General features: G+C 41.9%; 1 protein-coding gene across 1 annotated transcript in view; it reads left to right on the top strand.

Moving 5' to 3' along the window:
- The first annotated feature begins 2,103 nt into the window (after nt 1-2,103).
- MCC (MCC regulator of WNT signaling pathway) overlaps nt 2,104-22,003 on the top strand; it is a 433,623-nt gene continuing 413,723 nt past the window's right edge. The window contains exon 1 of the mRNA XM_032335530.1: nt 2,104-2,267. Within this exon, the coding sequence (XP_032191421.1) occupies nt 2,104-2,267 (164 nt within the window). The remainder of the gene's footprint in view (nt 2,268-22,003) is intronic.

Here is a 22,003-nt window from a genome sequence, read left to right on the forward strand (position 1 = left end):
CTTTTATTGTAGCCAAGAATATTTGTGTTGACAGTAGCATCTTTTAAGCATATATTATTGGATATATTGACAGAATTTTTCTAAGATGACATCTTTTCATTGTATGAATTATAAGTGCCCTGAAGTCCTGGGGACTTCCAGAATTAAAAAGAATTGAAGTAGGGAAGAGTGGATGGGGCAGAGAGGGGAGAGAAAGGAGCAAAAACAGCTTCCTTCTGACCTGGCAGATAGTTTCAAGACATATGGACTTCTTCTGGTTCTATTGCTGCATGACAAATGACCTCAAAACTTAGTGGCTTAAAGCCACAACAATCCTTTTATTATTGCCATTGTATCTCTGGGGGTTGTCTGGGCTCAGCTGGACAATTTTTGTTCAGGGTCTAGAATCATCTGAAGCCTCTCTCATTCACTGGGGTCTGGCACCTGGGCTGGGAAGGCTCAAACAGAGGTTCCTTGGGTATTTCTTTCTGTCTTTACATGGTCTTTCCAGCATCACAGCTTAGCGTGGACAAATTTCTTTTAGGGTAGTTCAGGGTTTCCAAGGATCTTGTCCCAAGGGAGAGAGCCAAATGGAATCTGCAGTGTCTTTTTTAGCCTGGCATCAGAAGTTAAGAGAATCATAAAGGCCCCCTCAGGTTCAAGGGGGAGGCAAACAGACTCCATCTCTTGGTGAGAGGTACACCAAAGAATCTGCAGATGTGTTTTTAAAACTACCACAGGAATTCTCAGACCTCTGACAAAAAGTCTGGGACAGAATAATGAGTCATTCCCTAAACCACAAATTGCTTCGTTGTGGTTCCCTTTCTGCTGTGGTAGAAGGATACTGTCGTGTTTAAGGGCTCCTGCTCTGGAGTTAGACTGCCTGCCTGGGCTCGCCTCTGCCCTGACACTTACTAAGCCTGGGACTTTAAGCAGCTCTGGGTGCCTTGGTTTTCTTATCTGTAAATTGGGGATAACAAGAAGTAGCATTTATTGAGTACTTAGTACGTGTCAAGATATTGTCCTAAGTACATTATATACTGTTTGTTAAAAGATTTTATTTATTATATATTTGACAGGCAGAGATCACAAGTAGGCAGAGAGGCAGGTAGAGAGAGAGAGGAAGGGAAGCAGGCTTCCTGCTGAGCAGAGGGCCTGATGTGGGGCTCGATCCCAGGACCCTGGGATCATGACCTGAGCTGAACGCAGAGGCTTTAACCCACTGAGCCACCCAGGCATCCCCATTATATACTGTTTTATTTATTTATTTATTTATTTATTTATTTTATTACCAAGATACCCTATGAAGTAGTTACCTACCTCCTGAAACATAGGGTTGATAATAATAGAAACATCTGCAGTGAAATGAAACCATCTGTTCTGTTCGCTCTTGACGTTACTAAAACTGTCGGGTCAAATGCTAGTGACACCAGGTCAGGAGCCGTTTCCAGAAATGGACCAAACGTGCACCATGCCACCCAGGAGAGATCGTTTACGGTACTGTGTGTGAGACCCGTCGGAGCCAAGGAGGTTCGGATTTCTTGACAGGTGTTAAAAAAGGCACAAATCCCCTGCCATTCCGGGTCTCATTTGGGGGGGGGGCTATGGATACTGAATCCAGCGCAGTCTTGCAGACTGAGACCAGGACTACCGCTCAGAGTTATCAAAACGGGAGTGTTCATCTTTTTCCTGAAAAGAAATCCACGCCGCCGGGCCGTTGGAGGAGTTCCTCCCGGACGGAGCACCCTCGCCTCTGCCTCAGTGTCGGGAGCCGGCGCGTTGTGGTGGGATACACGGAGCTGACACCCCTCCAGGGGACCTCCTGGGCACTGCCTCCCGTCGCGTGCCCTCGCGTCCCCTGGGCATCCCGGGCTCCCGACGCCACGACCCCCTTCCCCTCCTCCCTCTCCACTAAGGTGACTACCCCCGGGATTGCGGAGCGCGGAGCTCGCCAGCCCGGGCAAAACCCGGAGAGCTGGAATCCCGCGCCCGGAGCGCCCCGGCGGCCACTGGGCATGCTCTGTTGTCAGGCAGGTTCGGGGCCGCGAGCCGCTTTTGCGCCTCGCGGATTCCTCCGGCGGCCGCGCGTCCTCCTCCTCCTCCTCCCGAGCAGGCAGCGGGCGCATGATGGCGGCGGCGGCGGCGGCAGGGAGCGCCAGCGGCGGCGGCAGCAGCGGCGGGGGCGGCGGCGGCAGCAGCAGCAGCGACACGTCCAGCACCGGCGAGGAGGAGCGGATGCGGCGCCTCTTCCAGACGTGCGACGGCGACGGGGACGGATACATTAGCAGGTACTGGGGAGGTACGCGAAACCGGCTGGGGCGCAGCCAGCCTCTCTCCGCGCTGCCCTTGACCCCCTCCTCTGCCCACTCGCCCCAACTTCCAGCAAGTTGCTCAGAAGCTCACGGGAAAAGTTGGCTGCGACTTCGAGAGCGCGTCGTCGGCTCGGCTCCCCAAGGCGGAGGGGGCTGATCTGCTCGCCTGCTGGTGGTGCCAGTTGGGTCCAACTTTTCCCAGCGCTGTCTTTGTCTGGGCGTGAGGAGACATCTCTTGAGGATGCGAGTCCTCCCCGGGTCTTGGAGCGCTCATGCCTGGGCAGAATTGAATTCTGGCCACTTGTCCCAGGTAGGAGGGGCTGCCCCTGCAGTCTCTGGCTCCCGGTATCAGTCCGGCTGCTCAGTGGACAGCCCCGGGACGGAACCAGGATAGGGATGCGCTGTCAGTGACAGAGCTGGGCATGAAAACAGGCTGCGAAGAACTTTCGGGTGCTGCAGATCCCCTGTGTTCCAAACTGCGGAACCCACAGAATGGACATAGCTGGCCACCCAGTACTGTTAGCTCGAGGGAAACCAAGCGCGCAGGCACAAACTGGGGGTTTAGAGGTGAGGCAGGAACATATAGACCCGACTCCCTACCTTGGCTCCGCAAGCTGACCAGGTGAGCCTCCAGTGGGATGTGAGTGAGCGCGAGACCACTTACAACCCTCGGTGTGTTTGCTCCTGGACTCCCTGCGGGGTTGTGTTGTAGCTTCCAGCCTCAGGGCTTGGCCAAATAATTATTTCTGCCCGCATTTTTAACACTTAACACACACAGATGACGAAGAAGGCACGCGTAATGTTTTATGATCTGCTTCTCTGAAGGGTTGACACAGAGCACTGAAGACCTTCCACGCTGAAATTTGAATTGCCTTCCAGGAAGGCCACCTAAGTTGTATATTACATGTTAGTTTAGTCTTTGTGTTGATGATAGTAAAGATCTCTGAAAACCCCAGGCTGCCTCCTGCTGATTGTCCTTGCCTACTTAGAGGAAAAAAAAAAAAAAAAAAAAAAGAGTGGGGGATTCCCCCACCCCTAATTTTTAAAAAAGATATTTAAAACAGGTAATTTGACATGGAAGATGTTGATAATTTAAAGAAAAATTATTTGGGACTCCATTCAGTTATGATGACTCGACGGAATCATTACTTTTCTAGAGTTTCACTGGGAAACATTAGAGAGATGTCAGAAAACTTTATGGAGTAATTCTATTCTGAAATGAAAAAATATATATACTTCTAGTTGACTCCATGTAGATTTTCATCTGGAAGTCTTTCTCTGTTTGGGTCCTGTGATGAAAAATTTCATCATATAGTTTAGATTTTTTTTTTTTTTCCTGCTTGAGTAGCCTACTTGAATTTCCTACTTGAGTGCCCATTATCTTATTTGTGATAATAAAAATAGTCTACATTCTTCACATTAGGATGCACAGAGAATTTAATTTCACGTGGGCAAGGGTGCATACAGAAAACGAGCAGAATTCTCTCCTCCCCTTCCTTTGATTTGGGTTTGTCTGAACTACACTTTCTGTACAAATGTTCGTATTATCTTGAATGGGGATCTGTCTCCTCTGAAGAACTGTGAATTCTGTAGGCATAATCTGAGGACTTTGTTTTGGAGGATGAGGCATTGTGTGTAAGGGTGTGGTAGTAAACAGGAGATTTCAGATTAGAGTGGAAACCTGCTAAGGCAAAAGTGGAAAAAACTATCCTTCCTTGAGCCATATCACTTTAATACATCTGCTTGAAAGTTGAAAGGTATGTGCAATAATGAACCCTAAGCCAGAACTTCACCTGTGGGCAGAGTTGCTCTGGACATTATTTTATGCTGTGAAAAACTCCCATATAGGAGGAGTTCAGGGATGGCAATCTCATTGCAAGGAGGCACCAAGGAACCTCTCTAGAAGTAAGTTTACATAGCACATTCAGTTTTACCTGGAATATATGTTTATTTGATATGGCTTGGGAAAGGAAGTTATGAAGATAAGTGGCATTAAAAGCCTTCCTCTCTGGAGCTCCTCCTTTGTGCTACTTTTGTTAAATGACCTTTACTGGCTGCTCTACAGTGGATGATGAGGAGTGGAGGGCTGTGAATTTTCTCTTTTATAAGCATGAGAGTTGGACTTTCTACACTAAAACCTTAAAATTCTTGGATTCTTCAAAAGGTGTTAAGTTCATGCTCATGGCTTATACCACTGTATCTGTTAGGATTTCAGGTGGCTTTATAAAATGGGAAACCAATGGGACAGTCAAATAAAGATGGAGTTTCTCACCTAGAGGTCCAGAGGTGGTTCATTCAGGCTGGGCCAGCCGTTCCACAACAGTGTCAATGCCCAGCTTCCTTCCATCTTTCTGCATCACTATTCTTCATATAAAACATTCATCCTCATGGTTACCTCCTAGTCTTAAAGCGATTGCTCTGCTTCCAGCCTCATGTCCAAGTTCCAAGGAGGAAGGTATAAAAGGAAGCTGAAATGAGTAGTGCCTATATCATTAGAGCAGAGCTTTCCCAAATCCCTTAATTGAAATCTTATTGGTTAAACTCCATCACCTTACCACGCAGTCGTGTTCTTGCAGTAAAGTTCAAGGAAGCACATAATTCGATTAGTCATACCGCCTCCTAAACAAAATCTGAGTTCTGTTACTAAGAGCAGGGAATGGATATTGAGTAGGCAAGTAGCAACCAAACCTATAATAAAACTTGCATGGGCATCCTCATTCAACTATTTTGGCTTTGGTCCTTGACTCAACTCTCATTCTCAAACAGGAGTGCTGGAAACCTCATGTTTGGAGGAAGGCTAGTGGAAGATTATATAGACTGAGACCAGGGGGGGATATGTTAGGGCACACAAACTCAGGAAGACGGAGAGAAAGGATGGGGATTCAAATCTTCAATATTCTCTTGGGCCATACTTCTCCAGCAGGCTGACAAAAAAGGACACCAGCTCACTGGAGATTCCTGGAATTGCTGCCTCTGTCCAGGAACTCCAAGCCTTCCCCACCCCGCCCCCCCCCCCCCCCCCCCCGGGCCCCAGAACCATCCCTGTGGATAGTTAAGCTGGAAAACACAACTACTCGTATGTAGAGCCAGACTGCAGCTTGGACAGGGAAAATTGGGACTATAGTGGGAACATAGAGGCTCTTCTGCTACATTTCATTAACTTTATGATCACTTAACCCCACATTTCGTAGTATTGAATTTTTTGGATCCTATTTACCATGGTATAGGAGGTGATGGGGTTACTCTATTTGTTGAAATTAATTTCCCTTTGGAATTTTAAAGCTTCCTATTTTTACCTTTCAGTTTAAGAAACTGTCTTGAACATTTGACAGATACCCAAAACCAACATTTACATTTATATCAAGTAGCCAAGCCTCAGCTCAAACTTTGGTGCCTTAGAGAGAGCTTCCCTGACTACTGTATCCAAGTGGGTTAGCTCTTCCCCACCGTTATTCGCTATCATAGTGCCAGAGACTTTTTGCCATAGTACTCTTTACAATCTATAATTGCATCTCGATTTCCTACTTTGTTTGCCTGTTTATTGTCAGCCTCCCACTAGTTGTAGCTTCATGAGGGTAGGAAACATGTTTATTTTGTTAAAATAGTACACTCTGGGGTGCCTGGGTGGCTCAGTGGGCTAAACATCTGACTCTTGATTTCAGCTTGGGTCTTGAACTCAGGGCCCTGGGCTCCATGCCGGGTGTGGAGTCTACTTAGAAACAAACAAACAACAACAACAACAAAAAAACCAAGCAAATAAACAACAACAACAAGAAAAAAAAAACAGTACGGTCAGGAGCTAGCACAGTATTTGCCATAAAGTATTCAATCAGTAAATTCTGATGAAGAAATGACTGAGTATAAACCCTGGTATGTTCATGTATTTTGAAAAATCTTCCAAGTGTTTTCATTTTCAAGTGTATTCCATATTTATAAAGTACTTTAAATGTGAGTGTATATTTTTAAAGAATATTTTTCTTTTAAAAAAGTTATTTATTAGAGAGAGAGTGAGAGAGGGGTAAGGGACAGAGGGAGAAGAAGACTCCTTGCCAAGCTAGAAGCCCGATATGGGGCTCCATCCTGGGACCTGGGATCATGACCTGGGTGGAAGGCAGGTGCTTAACCGACTGAGCCACCAAGGTGCCCCAAGAATATTTTCTTTTGAAAATAACTGTGTTGGGCTCCCTGCTCAGCAGGGAGTCTGCTTCTCCCTCTGCTGCTCCCTCTGCTTGTACTCCCTGTCTGTCAAAAATAAATAAAGAAACAAATAAATAAATTCTTGAAAAAAATAACTTCTTTCTTATTATATAAAAGATGTGGAAAAATTGGAAAATGCAGAAAAGTTTAAAAATAAAATAAAAATTACCAATTATCCCCAAGCCAAGGAATATCATTTCTATTTTCCTGGTGACATAGCTACATCATGTCATTCCTCTAGCACATTAAAAATGATTGGATAGGGAGTGCCTGGGTAGCTCAGTCGATTAAGCATCTGCCTTCAGCTCAGGTCATGATCCCAGGGTCCTGGGATCCAGCCCTGCATCAGGCTCCTGCTCAGCAGAGAATCTGCTTGAGATTCTCTCTGTCCCTCTACCCCTCACCCCCGCTCATGCTCTCTTTCTCTCATAAATAAACTTGAAAAGATGATTACTTTCCCCCTTTAAAAAAGAAATTGGATAAAGGGAAAGACATCGCCTGTTCATAGATGGGAAGATTTAATATTGTTATGATAGCAGTGCTCCCCAAAGTTGATCCACAGATTTAATGCAAACTTTCTCAAAATCCAAACTGCCATTTTGTGCAGAAATTGATAATTTGACCCTAAAATTAATATGGAAATTCAAGGGATCCAGAATAGTCAATACAATCATGAAAAGAAGAACAGAGGTGGAGAATTCACACTTTCCAATTTCAAAACTTAGTGCAAAGCAACAGTCATCAAGACAGTGTGGTACTGACAAAAGGATAACCTATAGATCAATGAAATAGAACTGAGATTCCAGAAACAAGCCATGTGTCTATGGTGAATTTATTTTTTTTTTAAGATTTTATTTATTTATTTGACAGACAGAGATCACAAGTAGGCAGAGAAGAAGGCAGAGAGGTAGAGGGGAACGCAGGTTCCCTGCCGAGCAGAGAGCCCGATGTGGGGCTCAATCCCAGGACAGAGGACTCTTTTCTAAAGTGGCTGCACCTTTTTACATTCCTACCAGTAGTTATTGACCTGAGCTGAAGGCAGAGGCTTAACCCGCTGAGCCACCCAGGTGCCCCTATAGTGAATTTATTTTCCATAAGAGCATGAAGACAAGGGTTTCAAAATCAAGGGTGAAATAGAGAAAGGATTGACTTTTCAACAAATGGGGCTGGGGCAACTGCATAGCCACATGGGAAAGAATGAAGTTGGACATACGAAAATGTATATATTCCTCATATACAAAATGTATGTGTTCCTCACATTCCTCTTATACAAAAATTAACTCAAAATGGATCAAAAACTTGTTAAGAGCTGAAACTATTAAACTCTTAGAAGAAAACATAGGACAAAATCTTTGTCATCTTGGATTTGGCAATAGGTTCTTATATATGATACCAAAACACGTACTCCAAAAAAAGATAAATTTGTCTAATAAAAATTTTTAAAACTTGTGCTTCAAAGGACACTATCAGAAAAGTGAAAGGCCATCCAAAGAACGGGAAAAAATATTTACAAATCATATACTTGACAAAGCATTTGCATCTGGATTATATAAGGAACTCTTACATCTCAAAAATAAAAAGATAAACCAATTAAAAATGGACAAAGGATCTAAATAGACTTTTCTTCAAAGAAGACATACAGATGGCCAATAAACAATAAAAAGGTGCTCATCATCATTAGCCACTAGGGAAATACAAATCAAAACATTACCAGATATCCAGTAGGATGGCCATAATCAAAGTCCGATAATAACAAGTGTTAGCAAGGATGTGGAGAAACCAGAATCCTCATAACTACTGGTAGGAATGTAAAAAGGTGCAGCCACTTTAGAAAAGAGTCTAGTAGATCCTCATAAACTTAAACATAGAATTAACATATATACCAGCCACTCTCCTCTAGGTATATATGCAAGAGAACTGAAGACATATATCCTCACACAGACTTGTACACAGATGTTCACAGCAGCTTTATTCATAATAGTCAAAGATGTAATCAACCTGAATGCCTATCACCTGATGAATAAATAGACAAGATGTGGTATAGCCTATACAACGGAATATTATTCAGTCAGAAAAAGGAATGAATGACTCTGAAACATGCTACAACACAGATGAGCCTTGAAAGCACTATGCTAAGTAAAAAAGTCCAGTCACAAAAGACTGCATATTATATGATTCTATTTATATGAAATTTCCAGAATATACAAATTGATAGAGACAGTAAGTAAATTAGTGGTTGTTTTAGGGCTGGGGAAATTGGGGGGATTGAAGGATGATAGCTGAAGTGTCCAGGATCTCTTTTTGAAATGATGAAAATCTTCTAAAGTTGATTACAGTGATAGTTGCACAACTCTATGAATATACAAAAAGCCATTGGGCCACACACATCGCTTGGGTGAATTTATGACATGTAGATTATATCTCAATAAAGCTGTCACCAAAATAAATAAGATTGGAAAATGTGACTTGTAATTATAATGTTCCATTCTGTATTTAATTTCTTTAAGTCTTTTTCTGTTGTTGGACACTTAGATTGTTTCCAATTACTTGCTTTGGAGTTTATAAATTTGGGACACACCATTGTTTTCTGTACCAATCACACTATAATAAGATACATATCACTGAATAGATTTTTAATTTTATTTTTGTTGAAAGTTCTGCCTTAAACTTCTTTAGTCATAGATTTTATCATATTTTACTGTTGTGATTGATAAGAAAGGAAAACAGGCCATCAGAAAACAGGCAAATCACTTTTTGGTTCAGAGTACTGATGTTGGGTCTCAGCACCCAGTATCAGCCTCAATGGCATCAAAAGATGCCAGAGATGCAACATTTCTTTAAAGAAGGCTGCACTCTTTCCTGTTGGCTCATTTAAAATGTTGACTTCTCTCTGTGGTCACTGATGTTGGTATTTCTGGTCTTACCAAATCATGTCAGTGGAAGATTCTCAGACAATAGCCAGAACTTGTATTCCTAAGGAAGCATTGAGAGATATCTAGTCATGTTACCAGGAATAACAATGTGATTCATGCTGCACATGCAGTGGTAACTATGTCAATGCCCGGCCAAGAGAATTATAATTATCATTTAGATTTCACAGTATTAATTCACTATGCATCTTAGAAATTCAAAATACAGTATTTTATGTAATGCTAGAGTAAACACCTTCATGGTTCCATCTACTGTATTATTAAAGAATGAATCTGAACTGGAATTATTAGTGAAACGTATGAACTAGAATTGCTTTGCAAACATTTTCTTCATCATCTTTGCACAAGGAAAGCAACTACAAGAGGTTTTCAGGTCAGATGGAGAATACTGTAGTGTTTAATTAAAGAATTACAGTTGCATAGTAAACAGATTCCATTATTCCTCCCCTGGACAGTTAGCAGAAATCTGGCTCAGAGAAGCTAGAGAGAAGACTAATTTGGTTTTAGAAGTTACAGGAGGGGGCGCCTGGGTGGCTCAGTGGGTTAAGCCGCTGCCTTCGGCTCAGGTCATGATCTCAGGGTCCTGGGATCGAGTCCCGCATCGGGCTCTCTGCTCAGCAGGGAGCCTGCTTCCTTCCCTTCCCCTCTCTCTGCCTGCCTCTCTGCCTACTGTGATCTCTCTCTGTCAAATAAATAAATAAAATCTTAAAAAAAAAAAAAAGTTACAGGAGGCACTTGAACAAAAGGTAAATGGAGTAGAAAGACTAGGACTTCTAGATTCCTTGTCTCATGCCCAGGTAGATTCCCAGGACATAAGGATTATACTTAGAGGTAATAAGTCTGGAACATAATTTTTTTTTAAAGATTTTATTTATTTGACAGACAGAGATCACGAGTAGGCAGAGAGGCAGGCTGGGGCGGGGCGGGGGTTGGGGTCGGGATGGTGGGGTGAAGCAGGCTCCCTGCTGAGCAGAGAGCCTGATGCAGGGCTCACTCCCAGAGATCATGACCTGAGCCGAAGGCAGAGGCTTAACCCACCGAGCCACCTAGGTGCCCCTGGAACACAATTTTTAAAGGAAAGCCCCTGGTGATATTCAAATAGCACAACCAAACAAAACTTTCAAGAAACTTAATAATACTGAAAGCCTCAAAGCTATAATCAAATCATAATGTCACCCAGAAAAGCACAAATGGAACCTAATTGAGGGGAAAAAAGGAAATCCATTATAACTAATATGAGGGAGAGAATTTTGAGTGGGACAAATTTGGTACCTAATCATCCAGAAGAGCCCATTCTGATATATAGTATTTCCTTAATTGGATCACACATTCTTCATACGTAAAGACTCTTAAGAATCATCTAGCATAGCGCTTCGCAAACTTGAGTCACTTGTCTACCGCATTTATGATCCTTCCACATCACTGACCGCAACCTCTCCCTTGAATTTAAGACAGGTATGTGCAGTAACTACATATTTGACTTTGCATGTCTGAAAGTAGCTCAAACTTACAATGTGCAAAACAAAATTCCTGACTCCTCTCCCCAACTCTTCTTCCCTCGGTTTTCTCCATTGGAATAAATGGCCTTCCCTTGCTAGAGTAGAGGCTCAAGTCAAAAAATAAAGTCAACCTGCATTCTTCTCTTTTCTGTTAGTACATTCAGTATATCAGCAAACCCACCAATTCTGCTTGGTCCAAACCATCACCCGTCTCACACCGAGATTAGTACGACTGGTTCCTTCTTCTGTCTGGTCCCCTCCACTCTCTCCACACACTCAGATTATGCATACTGCAGCCAGGTGACCTATTAAAGAGTAAGTCATGTCATGTTATTTCTCTGCAACATAGTGGACAGGGCACTGGATTTGAGTCAGAAAAGCTGGATTCACCTCGGCTCTGCTACTAAGTAGTCATGTGACTTGGTACCAGTACCTGCTTCTGTCTTAGTTTCCTTACCTACAACGTAAGATGATAGAACACTCATCTGTGCTTTCTCCGGCTTGGAGTTTGTTGAAATTCTTGAGTCTGTAGGTTTAGCTTTCATCAGATTTGGAAATTAACCAGCCATTATTCTTTTCAAACATCTTTTCTGTTCCTTCTCTAATGTCTTTTTGGTACTCCAATTATGCATGTATTAGATTGCTTGATATTTGTCCACTTGTTGAGGCTCTGTTAACTTTTTCCCCATCTTTTTTCTTTCTGTGTTTCCATTTGAAGAGTGCCTATTGCTATATCTTCAAATTTTCTGGTCTTTTCTGCAGTGTCTAGGCTGCTATTAATCTCATTCATATTTCATTGTATTTTTAGTCCTTTTGAATATAGGGAGCATATTTATAATAGCTACTTTTGACTTCCTTGTCTGCTAATTCCATCATTTCTGTCATTTCTGGGTCTGTTTCTATTGATTAATTTTTCTACTGAATATGGAACATAGTTCTCTTTCTTTGCATGCCTGATAATACATTTTAACTCATTGAGTTCTGGTTTTTGTTGTATTCCTTTACTTTGTTCTGGCATGCACTTGTCTCTGGATCTTTTGGGAACTTGTCTTTGAGCTTTGTTAGGCAAGATCAGAATAACCTTCAGCCTAAGGTTAATTTAGCCTCTGCAATTCTCTGGAACTCTCTCCTTATGAGGCATTCCCTCCTCTCTGCACCACAAATTCTATTCACCTTGAATTTGCTGAACTTTGTTCTCTATCTCAGCTCAGCGGGACCACTAGGTTATGTTGGATTCCCTCTCCTGTTCTGCAGTGTGTAAACTGTCTCCAGGCAGTAAGTTGGTATAATTGTAGGCTCTTCTTGCTGGCTTATCTTTACACAGGGATTTTAGTCTTGTGCTGCCTGTTATATAATGTCTGGAAATTATTATTTCTTATGTTTTGTCCGGATTTCTAGGGTTTTTTTTTTAGGTGGGAAAGTAAATCCAGTCTCTCTGATTATCTAAAGACCTTAGGTGGAGTCTTGATTTTTCTTTCTCTGTGTCTTCAAGTGAGCCTCCCTATTTGGAAACACTGTTTAATTAAGTTTACATATAAATAATTTTATAATAACATTTACAGCAATATCTTACTATCTTCAAGCTACTACCTACAGCCTAAGCCCACTTTTTTTTTTTTTTTTTTTTTTTTAACTAACATTATTCGGGCACCTGGGTAGCTCAGTCTTTTGAGCATCTGACTTTTGGTTTCGGGTCAGGTCGTGATCTCGTGGTTTGAACCCTGTGCCAGGCTTCTCCTCTCAGTGTGGAGTCTCCTTCAGATTCCTTCTCCCTCTTTTTCCCCCTCTGCCCCTCCCTGCTTATGTGTGCACATTCTCTCTCTCTCTCTCTCTCAAATAAATAAATAAATAAATAAAATCTTAAGGAAAAACCAGCTAAAATTCTGAGTGCTTACTATGTGTTAGCCTATACCCTAAACCAACATCTTATATACATGACCTCAGTTACTACTCACAATAGCCTCTTTGAAAAGAGAATTACTATTACATGCAATTTAAGATGAGAAAAACAGGGTCAGAGATACTCTTATTTGCTCAAGATCCATGGTTAGTAAGAGTCGAATATCAACTGATGTCTTCGGTTCTCAAATGAAGGTCTTGACCACTATTAGTGCTGCTTTTCATATGTGTTTCTTTCAGATATTTTCTAACAGCTTTATTGAGATATAACTTGCATACTATACAGTCTGCCCATTTAAAGTGTGCGATTTGGGGCACATGGATGGCTCGGGGTGTTATGCATCCAGCTCTTGATCTCAGTTTGGGTCTTGATCTCAGAGTTGTGAATTCAAGCCCTGTGCTGGGGTCCAGACTGGGTGTGGAGCCTACTTGAAAGAAAGAAAGAAAGAAAGAAAGAAGAAAGAAAGGAAGGAAAAGAAAGAATGGATACAATTCAATGTGTGGGTTTTCTTCATTGTTTTGTTTTTTGTATATTCACGGTTTTGCAACAACCATCATAATCAATTTTAGAACATTTTTATCACCTCAGTAAGAGGCCCTTTACCCTTTAGCAGTACTCTTTCATCTTTCCCCAAACTTTCCAGCCCTAAGCAATGACCAGTTTACTTTCTGCCTCCATAGATTTGCCTACTAAAGACATTTCATACAAATGGAATCATATATTATGAGACCTTTTGCTGCTTGTGTTGTGGTGACATACCCAAGGAGGCTTTGTCTAACCCAAGGTTACCTATGTTTTCTTCTAAGAGTTTTATAGGTTTAGTTCCTACATTTAGAACTATGTTCCATTTCGGGTTAATATTTGTGTGTGGTGTGAAGAAAGGGTCTAGATTCATTTTTTTGCACGTGGATATCCAGTTGTCCTAGCAGCATTTGTTGAAAAAACTATTCTTTTCCCATTTTCATGGCAACTTTGTAAAAAATCCATTGACCATAAATGTAAGGGTATATTTTTGGACTTTTGTTTCTTTTCCATTGATATATATGCCTTTTTTTGTATCAGTACTAACTACACTGTCTTGATTACTGTTGCTTTGTCATAGGTCTTGAAATCAGCAAGTGTGAATCCTTCTGCCTGGTTCTTCTCTTTTTCAAGATTGTTTGGCTCTTCTTAGTTCCTTGATTTCCCACACAGATTTTAGAATGAGCTTGTCAATTTCTTTGACCCAAGTAGCTGGGATTTTTTTGATAGGGATTGTGTTGAATATACAGAACAATTTATGCACATACATTTTTAGTAACTTTATTTTTTCAGGGTATTTTTATTTTTTCCCCTAGCCACATTTTAATTTTACAGTCCTTTTAGTTTGAGTCAGTATATTAGTATTAGTAAATGTCTAAATAATGGCATGCATTTATGGAAGCCTTTATAGTTTATAATCAATTAGTCCACACATTATCTCATGTCATCCTTGCAACAGGAGTTAGTATCTCTGTTTTAAGACAAGGAACCATGATAACAAAGCCTCTGGGGGAAGGATGAATCTGTGGCCCTACTCGAGGACCTTTTCCATCATACATGCTGCCAAGCTAACACAAGAAAATGTATTTTCCCCAAAGCCTTACATTTCTTTACTGTTTAATTTACCCAAGGTCTATGGTGAGGGTGAATTTTCATTTTATAACTGGTTTCTTAGCATAAGTGGGAATGGCATTTAAATACTCGGTACAGAAGGTGAGGCATTTGCATTCTAAATGAAGTTCCATGGGAGTCTCAGCTGGGGAGACTCTCTGTTGTTCCGCAAATTGAAAATCTCTTTAAGTGTTAGTCCCAGAGTAGAAACCATATGGAGAGAAAGGGCATTTCCTTAGAGAACAGTTAATTGTCAGCTTCTCATTGTCATTTCAAAATGTCAGTTTAAATATGTAAATGAGTAATTCCTAAATTCATGCCATTGATTATTGCTGACTACCCGATGGGAGAAAAAAAGTTGGGTCAGCCGGCCTGGGTAAGGACTCCTGGACTTACTCATTTTCCAAACATTTGGGTTCCTAATGAAGTGAGAATGTAAATGAACACATTTCTAGATTGACCGATAAGCATTACATGTATCTATCTGATGGGACAGATGTTAGCTGAGTTTAAGTGTAGCCCTCAGTTGAATATTTAGTTGTAACACTTGTGCTTGGAAAATTCTAGATAGGTGTGCTTTGTGTTTATTATTATTATTATTATCATTATTTTTAACATTCACAACTACTAATGTAGATGTAAAAGATACTTAAGATGCATTTTATTTTAGACTTGATGTTGGTGTTAATTGGGCATCTATTTAACGTAATGGCAAGTGCAGTTGTGTTACACCTGTTATCTATTGTTTAAAACATCAGTATATGCAAATTTGTGGTACAGATGAAGGAGTTCAGAAAATAGATGGGGTGAAGGGCAGCATTTGTATAAAAATGTGGCAGCATTTCCTTTAAATGTCAGTGTTTTTCACTTATTTACAAAAATTGAGAACTTCTTTAGGGGAAATAACAAGCCTACATTTGAGTAAGGGTGTGAGTAAGACTATGACAAATTTATGTACTATAGAGCCTTTTTTTAAAAACGATTTTTATTTATTTATTTATTTATTTATTTATTTATTTATTTGACAGACAGAGATCGCAAGCAGGCAGAGAGGTGGGGGGGGTGGGGAGCAGACTCCCTGCTGAGCAGAGAGCCTGATGACCCTGGGATCATGACCTGAGCCAAAGGCAGAGGCTTTACCCCACTGAGCCACCCAGGCACACCTATATACTATAGAGTCTTATTTGTTTATTTATTTATTTATTTATTAAGATTTTATTTATTTATCTGAGAGAGAGATCACAAGTAGGCAGAGAGGCAGGCAGAGAGAGGGGGGAGAAGCAGGCTCCCTGCTGAAGCCAAGAGTCCAATGTGGGGCTCCATCCCAGGACCCTGGGATCATGACCTGAGCCGAAGGCAAAGGCTTAACCCACTGAGCCACACAGGTGCCCCATATGTCCTAAGAGTCTTAACCTAAGTTTATTTCATGATAAACAGGATGAAAATCAATGTAAGGGTATTGTTGGGGAAGTAATTCTTCTAAAAAGTGTGATGGCAGTTTTACATTTGTTCCAAGCAGAGTGAAATCAGCGCTGCTCATCCTCCTCTACCTTCTTGGTTCCCTAAGCTCCTTCATTTCTAATCACAGTTAGTGTCCTAGTGTCCTAACCTATAGACTCTGCCTGTCCAGGCCTCCCTACATGGATGTCAAAGTCATTTTTCGCTAACGTTTTTCTATAACTGAGCAGGAAGCTCTTCTTAAAGTCCTTCAACAGTTGTCCATGTCTTTCGGATAAGTTTGGACTCCTTCTAGAGGCATTTAATTTGAGGCCCTTGGCCTTCTGGCACCGTGGCTCTGTCCAGCATGCCAGCCCAGATGTTCCAAGCATCATGCTTCACACACATAGCTCCTTCTGTAAGTGCCCTTCTCTCCCCCTTGTCTCCCTGATGAGCACCTTCTTATTTTTCTCTAGACTGTGTTCTCATGCAGCTCTTTCTCTGGAGACTTCCCTGATGCCTTGGGACCTTCCACACACTTCTAGGCCAGCCCTGCTCACATTTCATATTTTTACTCTTTCCATTTCCTGCCTTTCCATACTTAACATACTTAAGGCAGAGACTACACTTTTTTTTTTTTTTTTTTTTGGTCTTTGTAACCACAGTGCCCAACATTTAATAGAAACTGAGTAAATAGATAAAAGTATTCAGTGGGTAATAGAAATTTCCAACACTTTAGAATTTTTAGAAAAAGAATTTTCAGGATTAGTCCAGTTCAAAAGGAGCAGCGGAATTTATATTTGAAAATGCATATTGTGTGCACTTTACCTAATGTAACAGATCAGTGTGGTGGGGATTCAACGGCCCCGCTGCCTACTGGTCACGTGACATTAGGCAAGCTACAGTGGCCTCTCCAATCCGTTCCTTCTTCTGTAAAATGATTTTAACATCTTTCCCAGGACTGAAATACCTTCATTTTGTAGACTTTAGGTCCCAGCTCAGGATTTTGGATTACTCACGGTGCTTACATTAGTCTCTGTTGGGCAACCGTTTGGTGTTTGTTCATGAGTTAACCCCGATGAATCCACAGTTTCTCTACAATAGTAGCTGTTCTCATCCGAGAACCTTCAATACCATTCTGTAGGTAGTATTTTCAAAAACAGTGAACTCTTGATCGGTTTTTGTCTGTTCTTAAGTACTGGTTATAAGATGAAGTGAACTTAAAAACTATTCTGGGGGCGCCTGGATGGCTCAGTGGATTAAAGCCTCTGCCTTCCGTTCAGGTCATGATCCCAGGGTCCTGGGAACGAGCCCCGCATCGGGCTCTCTGCTCAGCAGGGAGCCTGCTTCCTCCTCTCTCTCTGCTTGCCTCTCTGCCTGGTGTGATCTCTGACTGTCAAATAAATAAATTAAAAAAAAAAAAACTATTCTGACTTTTGTGTCCTAGTTATTATTAAAAAGTTGGTGGATAGCTATCCCCATGGTTCTATCTTGACTCTCTCAGGCTATGTAAAAGCTTAGAAAGGGAAGATTTTTAAGTTAATGTTTTTATTGCCCACTTTTCTGAGCCCATTCCTCTGCGGTTACTGAGTATTCACAGTAAGCTAACATTTTAAAGTAATGATAGAATAAAAATAAGGGAATTTGCCCAATCATAACTTACATTTTAGTAATTTCAATTTAACTCTGTTTGCTTACCAGATTATAAGCTTTGTGAATGTGACAACCATGCCTTTCTATCTCTCATACCACACAACGCCATCCCTTGTACAGGGATGCTATGTACATAGATGCTTAGTCGGTGCTGAATGAATGAACTGATGGATTATTATTATGTTACAATAGAATTACGTTGCTGCTTCCACACTCGCAAGATAGGATTTTCATTTTTTTCATTCCAAAAATAGAGAAAAACTCCTGTGCCAATACTAACCTGTCTTAACTGTACGCTTTCATGATTCTAGAATTACCATCTGTGAAATAACATGGGATGAGGAAATTGCAAAGGATATTGTCTTTTGATCTCGTAAGCTAATTTGTTAAAGCCTCCTCCCTATTCTGATATAAAATACAGGTTTCCTTGATGGAAGAGTTACTATTCACAGTGCTTTGTCATTTTCTAGAGTTCCTTGTGAATCTTCAGTACTCAGAGCCTCTGAAAACTATCATAGGAGAGTGAATTTAAGAATAGTGATTTTAATTTTAATTTAATTTAATTTTTCAAAGATTTTATTCATTTGCTTGAGAGAGAGAGAATTTGAGAGAGAGAGAGAGAGAGCATAAGCAGGGGGCAGAGGGAGAGGGAGAGGGAGAAGCAGACTCCCCCCTGAGCAGGGAGCGCATTGTGGGACTTGATCCCAGCACCCTGGAATCATGACCTGAACCGAAGGCAGACGTTTAACCAGCGGAGCCACCCAAGTGCCCTGGTTTTTATTTTTAGACATTTATTGAATGCCCACTGTATGTACGGAGGAATATAGAGATGGTTGTGTTGTAACTCCTGCCCTTAAGGAATATTTGGTCTTATGCAATAAGTCCACCCATGACCAGAAACAAGGAAAAGTGCAATGTGCTTAGGAAGGTTCTGGGAAAAGAGAAAAAACAACCAGCTGGACTTTATAGAAGGATACTGTTCTAGTCAGGGCTGAGTTTGTTGCAAGGAATAGGGACCAGGCCCAGAATGGCCTCTGAGCCTCATTTAGCCTCCTTGATCATGGCCTCTTTCTTTACTTCAGCCATGTGGCTCTCTCTAGTGATCGGTTGTTCCCTGCTTCCCAGCTCTCTCCCGTGCATCAGCGAGCCCCGTGCAGCACTGATGACGCGGGAGACCACTCTCCAGAGGCCCTGGCTTCCTCTGTGGCTGTCTGAAGAGTCAGACGCACAGACCTGAGGTGTTGTGGAGGTCACTCCCTGAGGGGCAGCAATCAGTGAGAGACAGGAGTTGGGAGGAACCAGTTGAGAAATTGCTCTTCCTTCTCCCTGAGAAACTATTCCCAGTGCGGTCGTTTCCTATGGTCTCTCTGGAGACATTGTGTAAGACCAAATAACCAGCGGTTTCAAAGCTGTGGCCAGGTTGGTTACGCACTCCCTTATATTGGTTCTTCCCACTGTTTCCTCACTTAGATTTCCCCCTCACTCTTGCTTCCCTGAGATTGCACCCTCAATAAAATATAAGCATGTAATCTTAAAATAGAGCCCATATAAACAGTCCATAAACATCCATTTGAAATAGTAAACACACTAAGAGACGCACACACAGATAGGATGTAGTGCCCATTATTAGTTGCCCCCACATCTCTATCCTCACTTTTCTTCTTCCCAAGAGATCCCTAGCGGAAGTGCGGCCTGCCCCTCTGCCTACAAGAAACCCCCATGGTACCGGGTCCCACTTCCAAATATAAGGGGAAGCCCGATTGATCTAAGGTCATCCCAGCCTCTTAGCAACAGTCAGGTTAGGAATGGGCTTCTGAGGCAACTTGGACTAATGAGTCTCTAGAAAAAGTTTGCAGGAGATTTCTGGGCAAGTTTTCCACATTCTTCTGGTAGAGTTTCTGGAAGCAACTCCTTCTCCCTTCCAAGTGGGTCATGGACCTGAAGAGGATACAAGTGCCCTCGCTTGTCTGTAGCAGCCACCCACAGATCCAAAGGGAAATTAATACTAGGACGAAGACCACACACTGAAGGGAGAGAACAGCATGGAGAAAGCTAGAGCCTTGACGATACTGATAGAACCATGGAAACCCACCCTGCCTCTAAACTTCGTCCTGTAAAAGCCAATACATTTCCTTATTAAAGACGGCTTGAGTTTTGTTTTGTTTTTTTTTTTGTTTGTTTGTTTGTTTTAAAGATTTTATTTATTTATTTGAGAGAGAGAGACAGTGAGAGAGAGAATGAGCGAGGAGAAGGCCAGAGGGAGAAGCAGACTCCCCATGCAGCTGAGAGCCCGATGTGGGACTCGATCCCGGGACTCCGGGATCATGATCATGACTCTGGGATCATGACTGCCGAAGGCAGTCGTCCAACCAACTGAGCCACCCAGGCGTCCTGAGTTTTGTTTTGTTTTGTTTTGTTTACTTATTTGCCAAAACATCCTAGAACACTCATGTGTTCTAGTAAAATGGGATTTTACTATGCATGCTGTTTTTGTAATCTGCTTTTTCCACAAACTATATCGTATAGACTTTCCATGTAAATATAGATCTTGTATCACCGTTTAAGATTAATTCCATGGTTTTGTGTGTACAAAACATGATATATTATACTAGTTACCTCTCCATAGAAATTTTTTTTTAATTTTTTATTTGACACAGAGAGAGATCACAAGTAGGCAGAGAGGCAGGCAGGAAGCAGGCTCCCTGCTGAGCAGAGAGCCCAATGTGGGGCTTGATCCCAGAACCCTGAGATCATGACCCGAGCCAAAGGCAGAGTCTTTAACCCACTGAGCCACCCAGGCGCCCCTCTCCATAGAAATTTAATTTTACTTTCTGTCTTAGTTATTTGTTGCTTCTCCCAAAACTCAGTGCCTTAAAAAACAACACATATTTATTGTCTCAGTGCCATGGGTTTTGACTCCAGGCACAGCTTAGTTGGGCCCTTCGTTTTAGGGACTCTCAGGAAGCAACCGTCAAGGTATCAGCTAAGGCCAGACTCATCTTCAACTGGGCAGGATTCATTTCCAAGCTCGTGCAGTAGTTGCCAACAGGATTCAGTTCCTCGAGGGCTGTTGGATGAGGGCCTCAGTCTCTTACTCACTGTTGACCAGAGGCCACCCTTACTGTATTTCTTACCAAGTGTTCCTCTTTACCAGAATCCAGAGGAACAGTGCCAATGAGACAGAAATCAGTCTTTTGTAACCTGATCTCAGATGTGATGTCCCATCACTTGGGCCATACTCTGTTCTTCAGAAGCAAGTCACTTGGTCCGGCTGACATTCAAGGTTGGGGGGGGCTACACAAGGGTGTGACAACCAGGAGGCAGGGATCATGTGGAGCTATTTAGAAGTCTGCCCATCACACTTTCTTTTATAAACAGTGTTGTGGTAAATATTCTTATGTATACATCTTTGAAAACTCCTTCTGCTATGGGCTGAATTGTGCGCCTCCCACCCCATTCATGTGTTGAAGTCCTAATTCCAGTACCTCAGGCTGCGGCTATATTTGGAAATAGCCTCTTTTAAGAGGTAAATAAGGTTTAAATGAGGCTTTAGGGTAGACCCTACTCCAGTATGACTAGTGTCCTTCTGAGAAGTGATTAGGACATAGATCCGTGCACAGAGGAAGCTGATGTGAGGACACAGGGAGAATATGGCCATCTACAAGCCGAAGAGAGAGCCCTCAGAATGAAACCGGCCTGCTGACACTTGAACTGGACTTCCAGCCCCCAGAACTGTGAGGGCAACAACAAATTTCTGTTGTTTAAACCACCCAGTCTGTGGTACTTTGTTATGGCAGCCCTAGCAAACTAATAAACCCTTTCGTTAATATCTGGGTTAATCTACTATTAATTGCCTTCCAGAATTTACTTTGCCATCAGCAGTCTATAAAATTGCCTGCTTCCTCACATATTTAGTAACATTAAGTGTTATTACTCTTTAAAAAAAAAACAAAAAAGATTTATTTATTTATTTTAGAGGCGGGGAGAGGAAGAGAGAGAGAGTGTGTGTGTACGTGCCTGTGCACCTGGCTAGTGAGGGGAGGGCAGGCCAGAGGGAGAGAGAGTCCTGAGCAGGCTCCGTGCTGAGCGCAGAGCCCAACATGGCGCTCAGTCTTATCACCCAGAGAACATGACCTGAGCCCAGATGCCCGTCCAGCTGTACGACCCAAGCGCCCCTTTGCTACCTTTTTTAATCTTCATCAATCTGACATCTGAATGATGGTGTAAAATGACTAATTTTAACAATTATTTGAATCTTAGTGAGTTCGGACATGTCTTCCATTTCTTTATTGACTATCTGTATTTCTAACTTTTGAATTTTCTCTGTGCTCATCTTTTCTATTAGGTAATTTGTTTTTCTTTTTGACTTATAAAGAAGTCTTTTTATGTTGGGGACATTAATCTTTTGTCAGGTTGCAAATGTTTTCTCCCAGTTTTTATTTTCTTTTTAAAATTTGTGTTATG

This window comes from Mustela erminea, chromosome 3, assembly GCF_009829155.1.
Source record: "Mustela erminea isolate mMusErm1 chromosome 3, mMusErm1.Pri, whole genome shotgun sequence".
Taxonomy (NCBI): domain Eukaryota; kingdom Metazoa; phylum Chordata; class Mammalia; order Carnivora; family Mustelidae; genus Mustela; species Mustela erminea.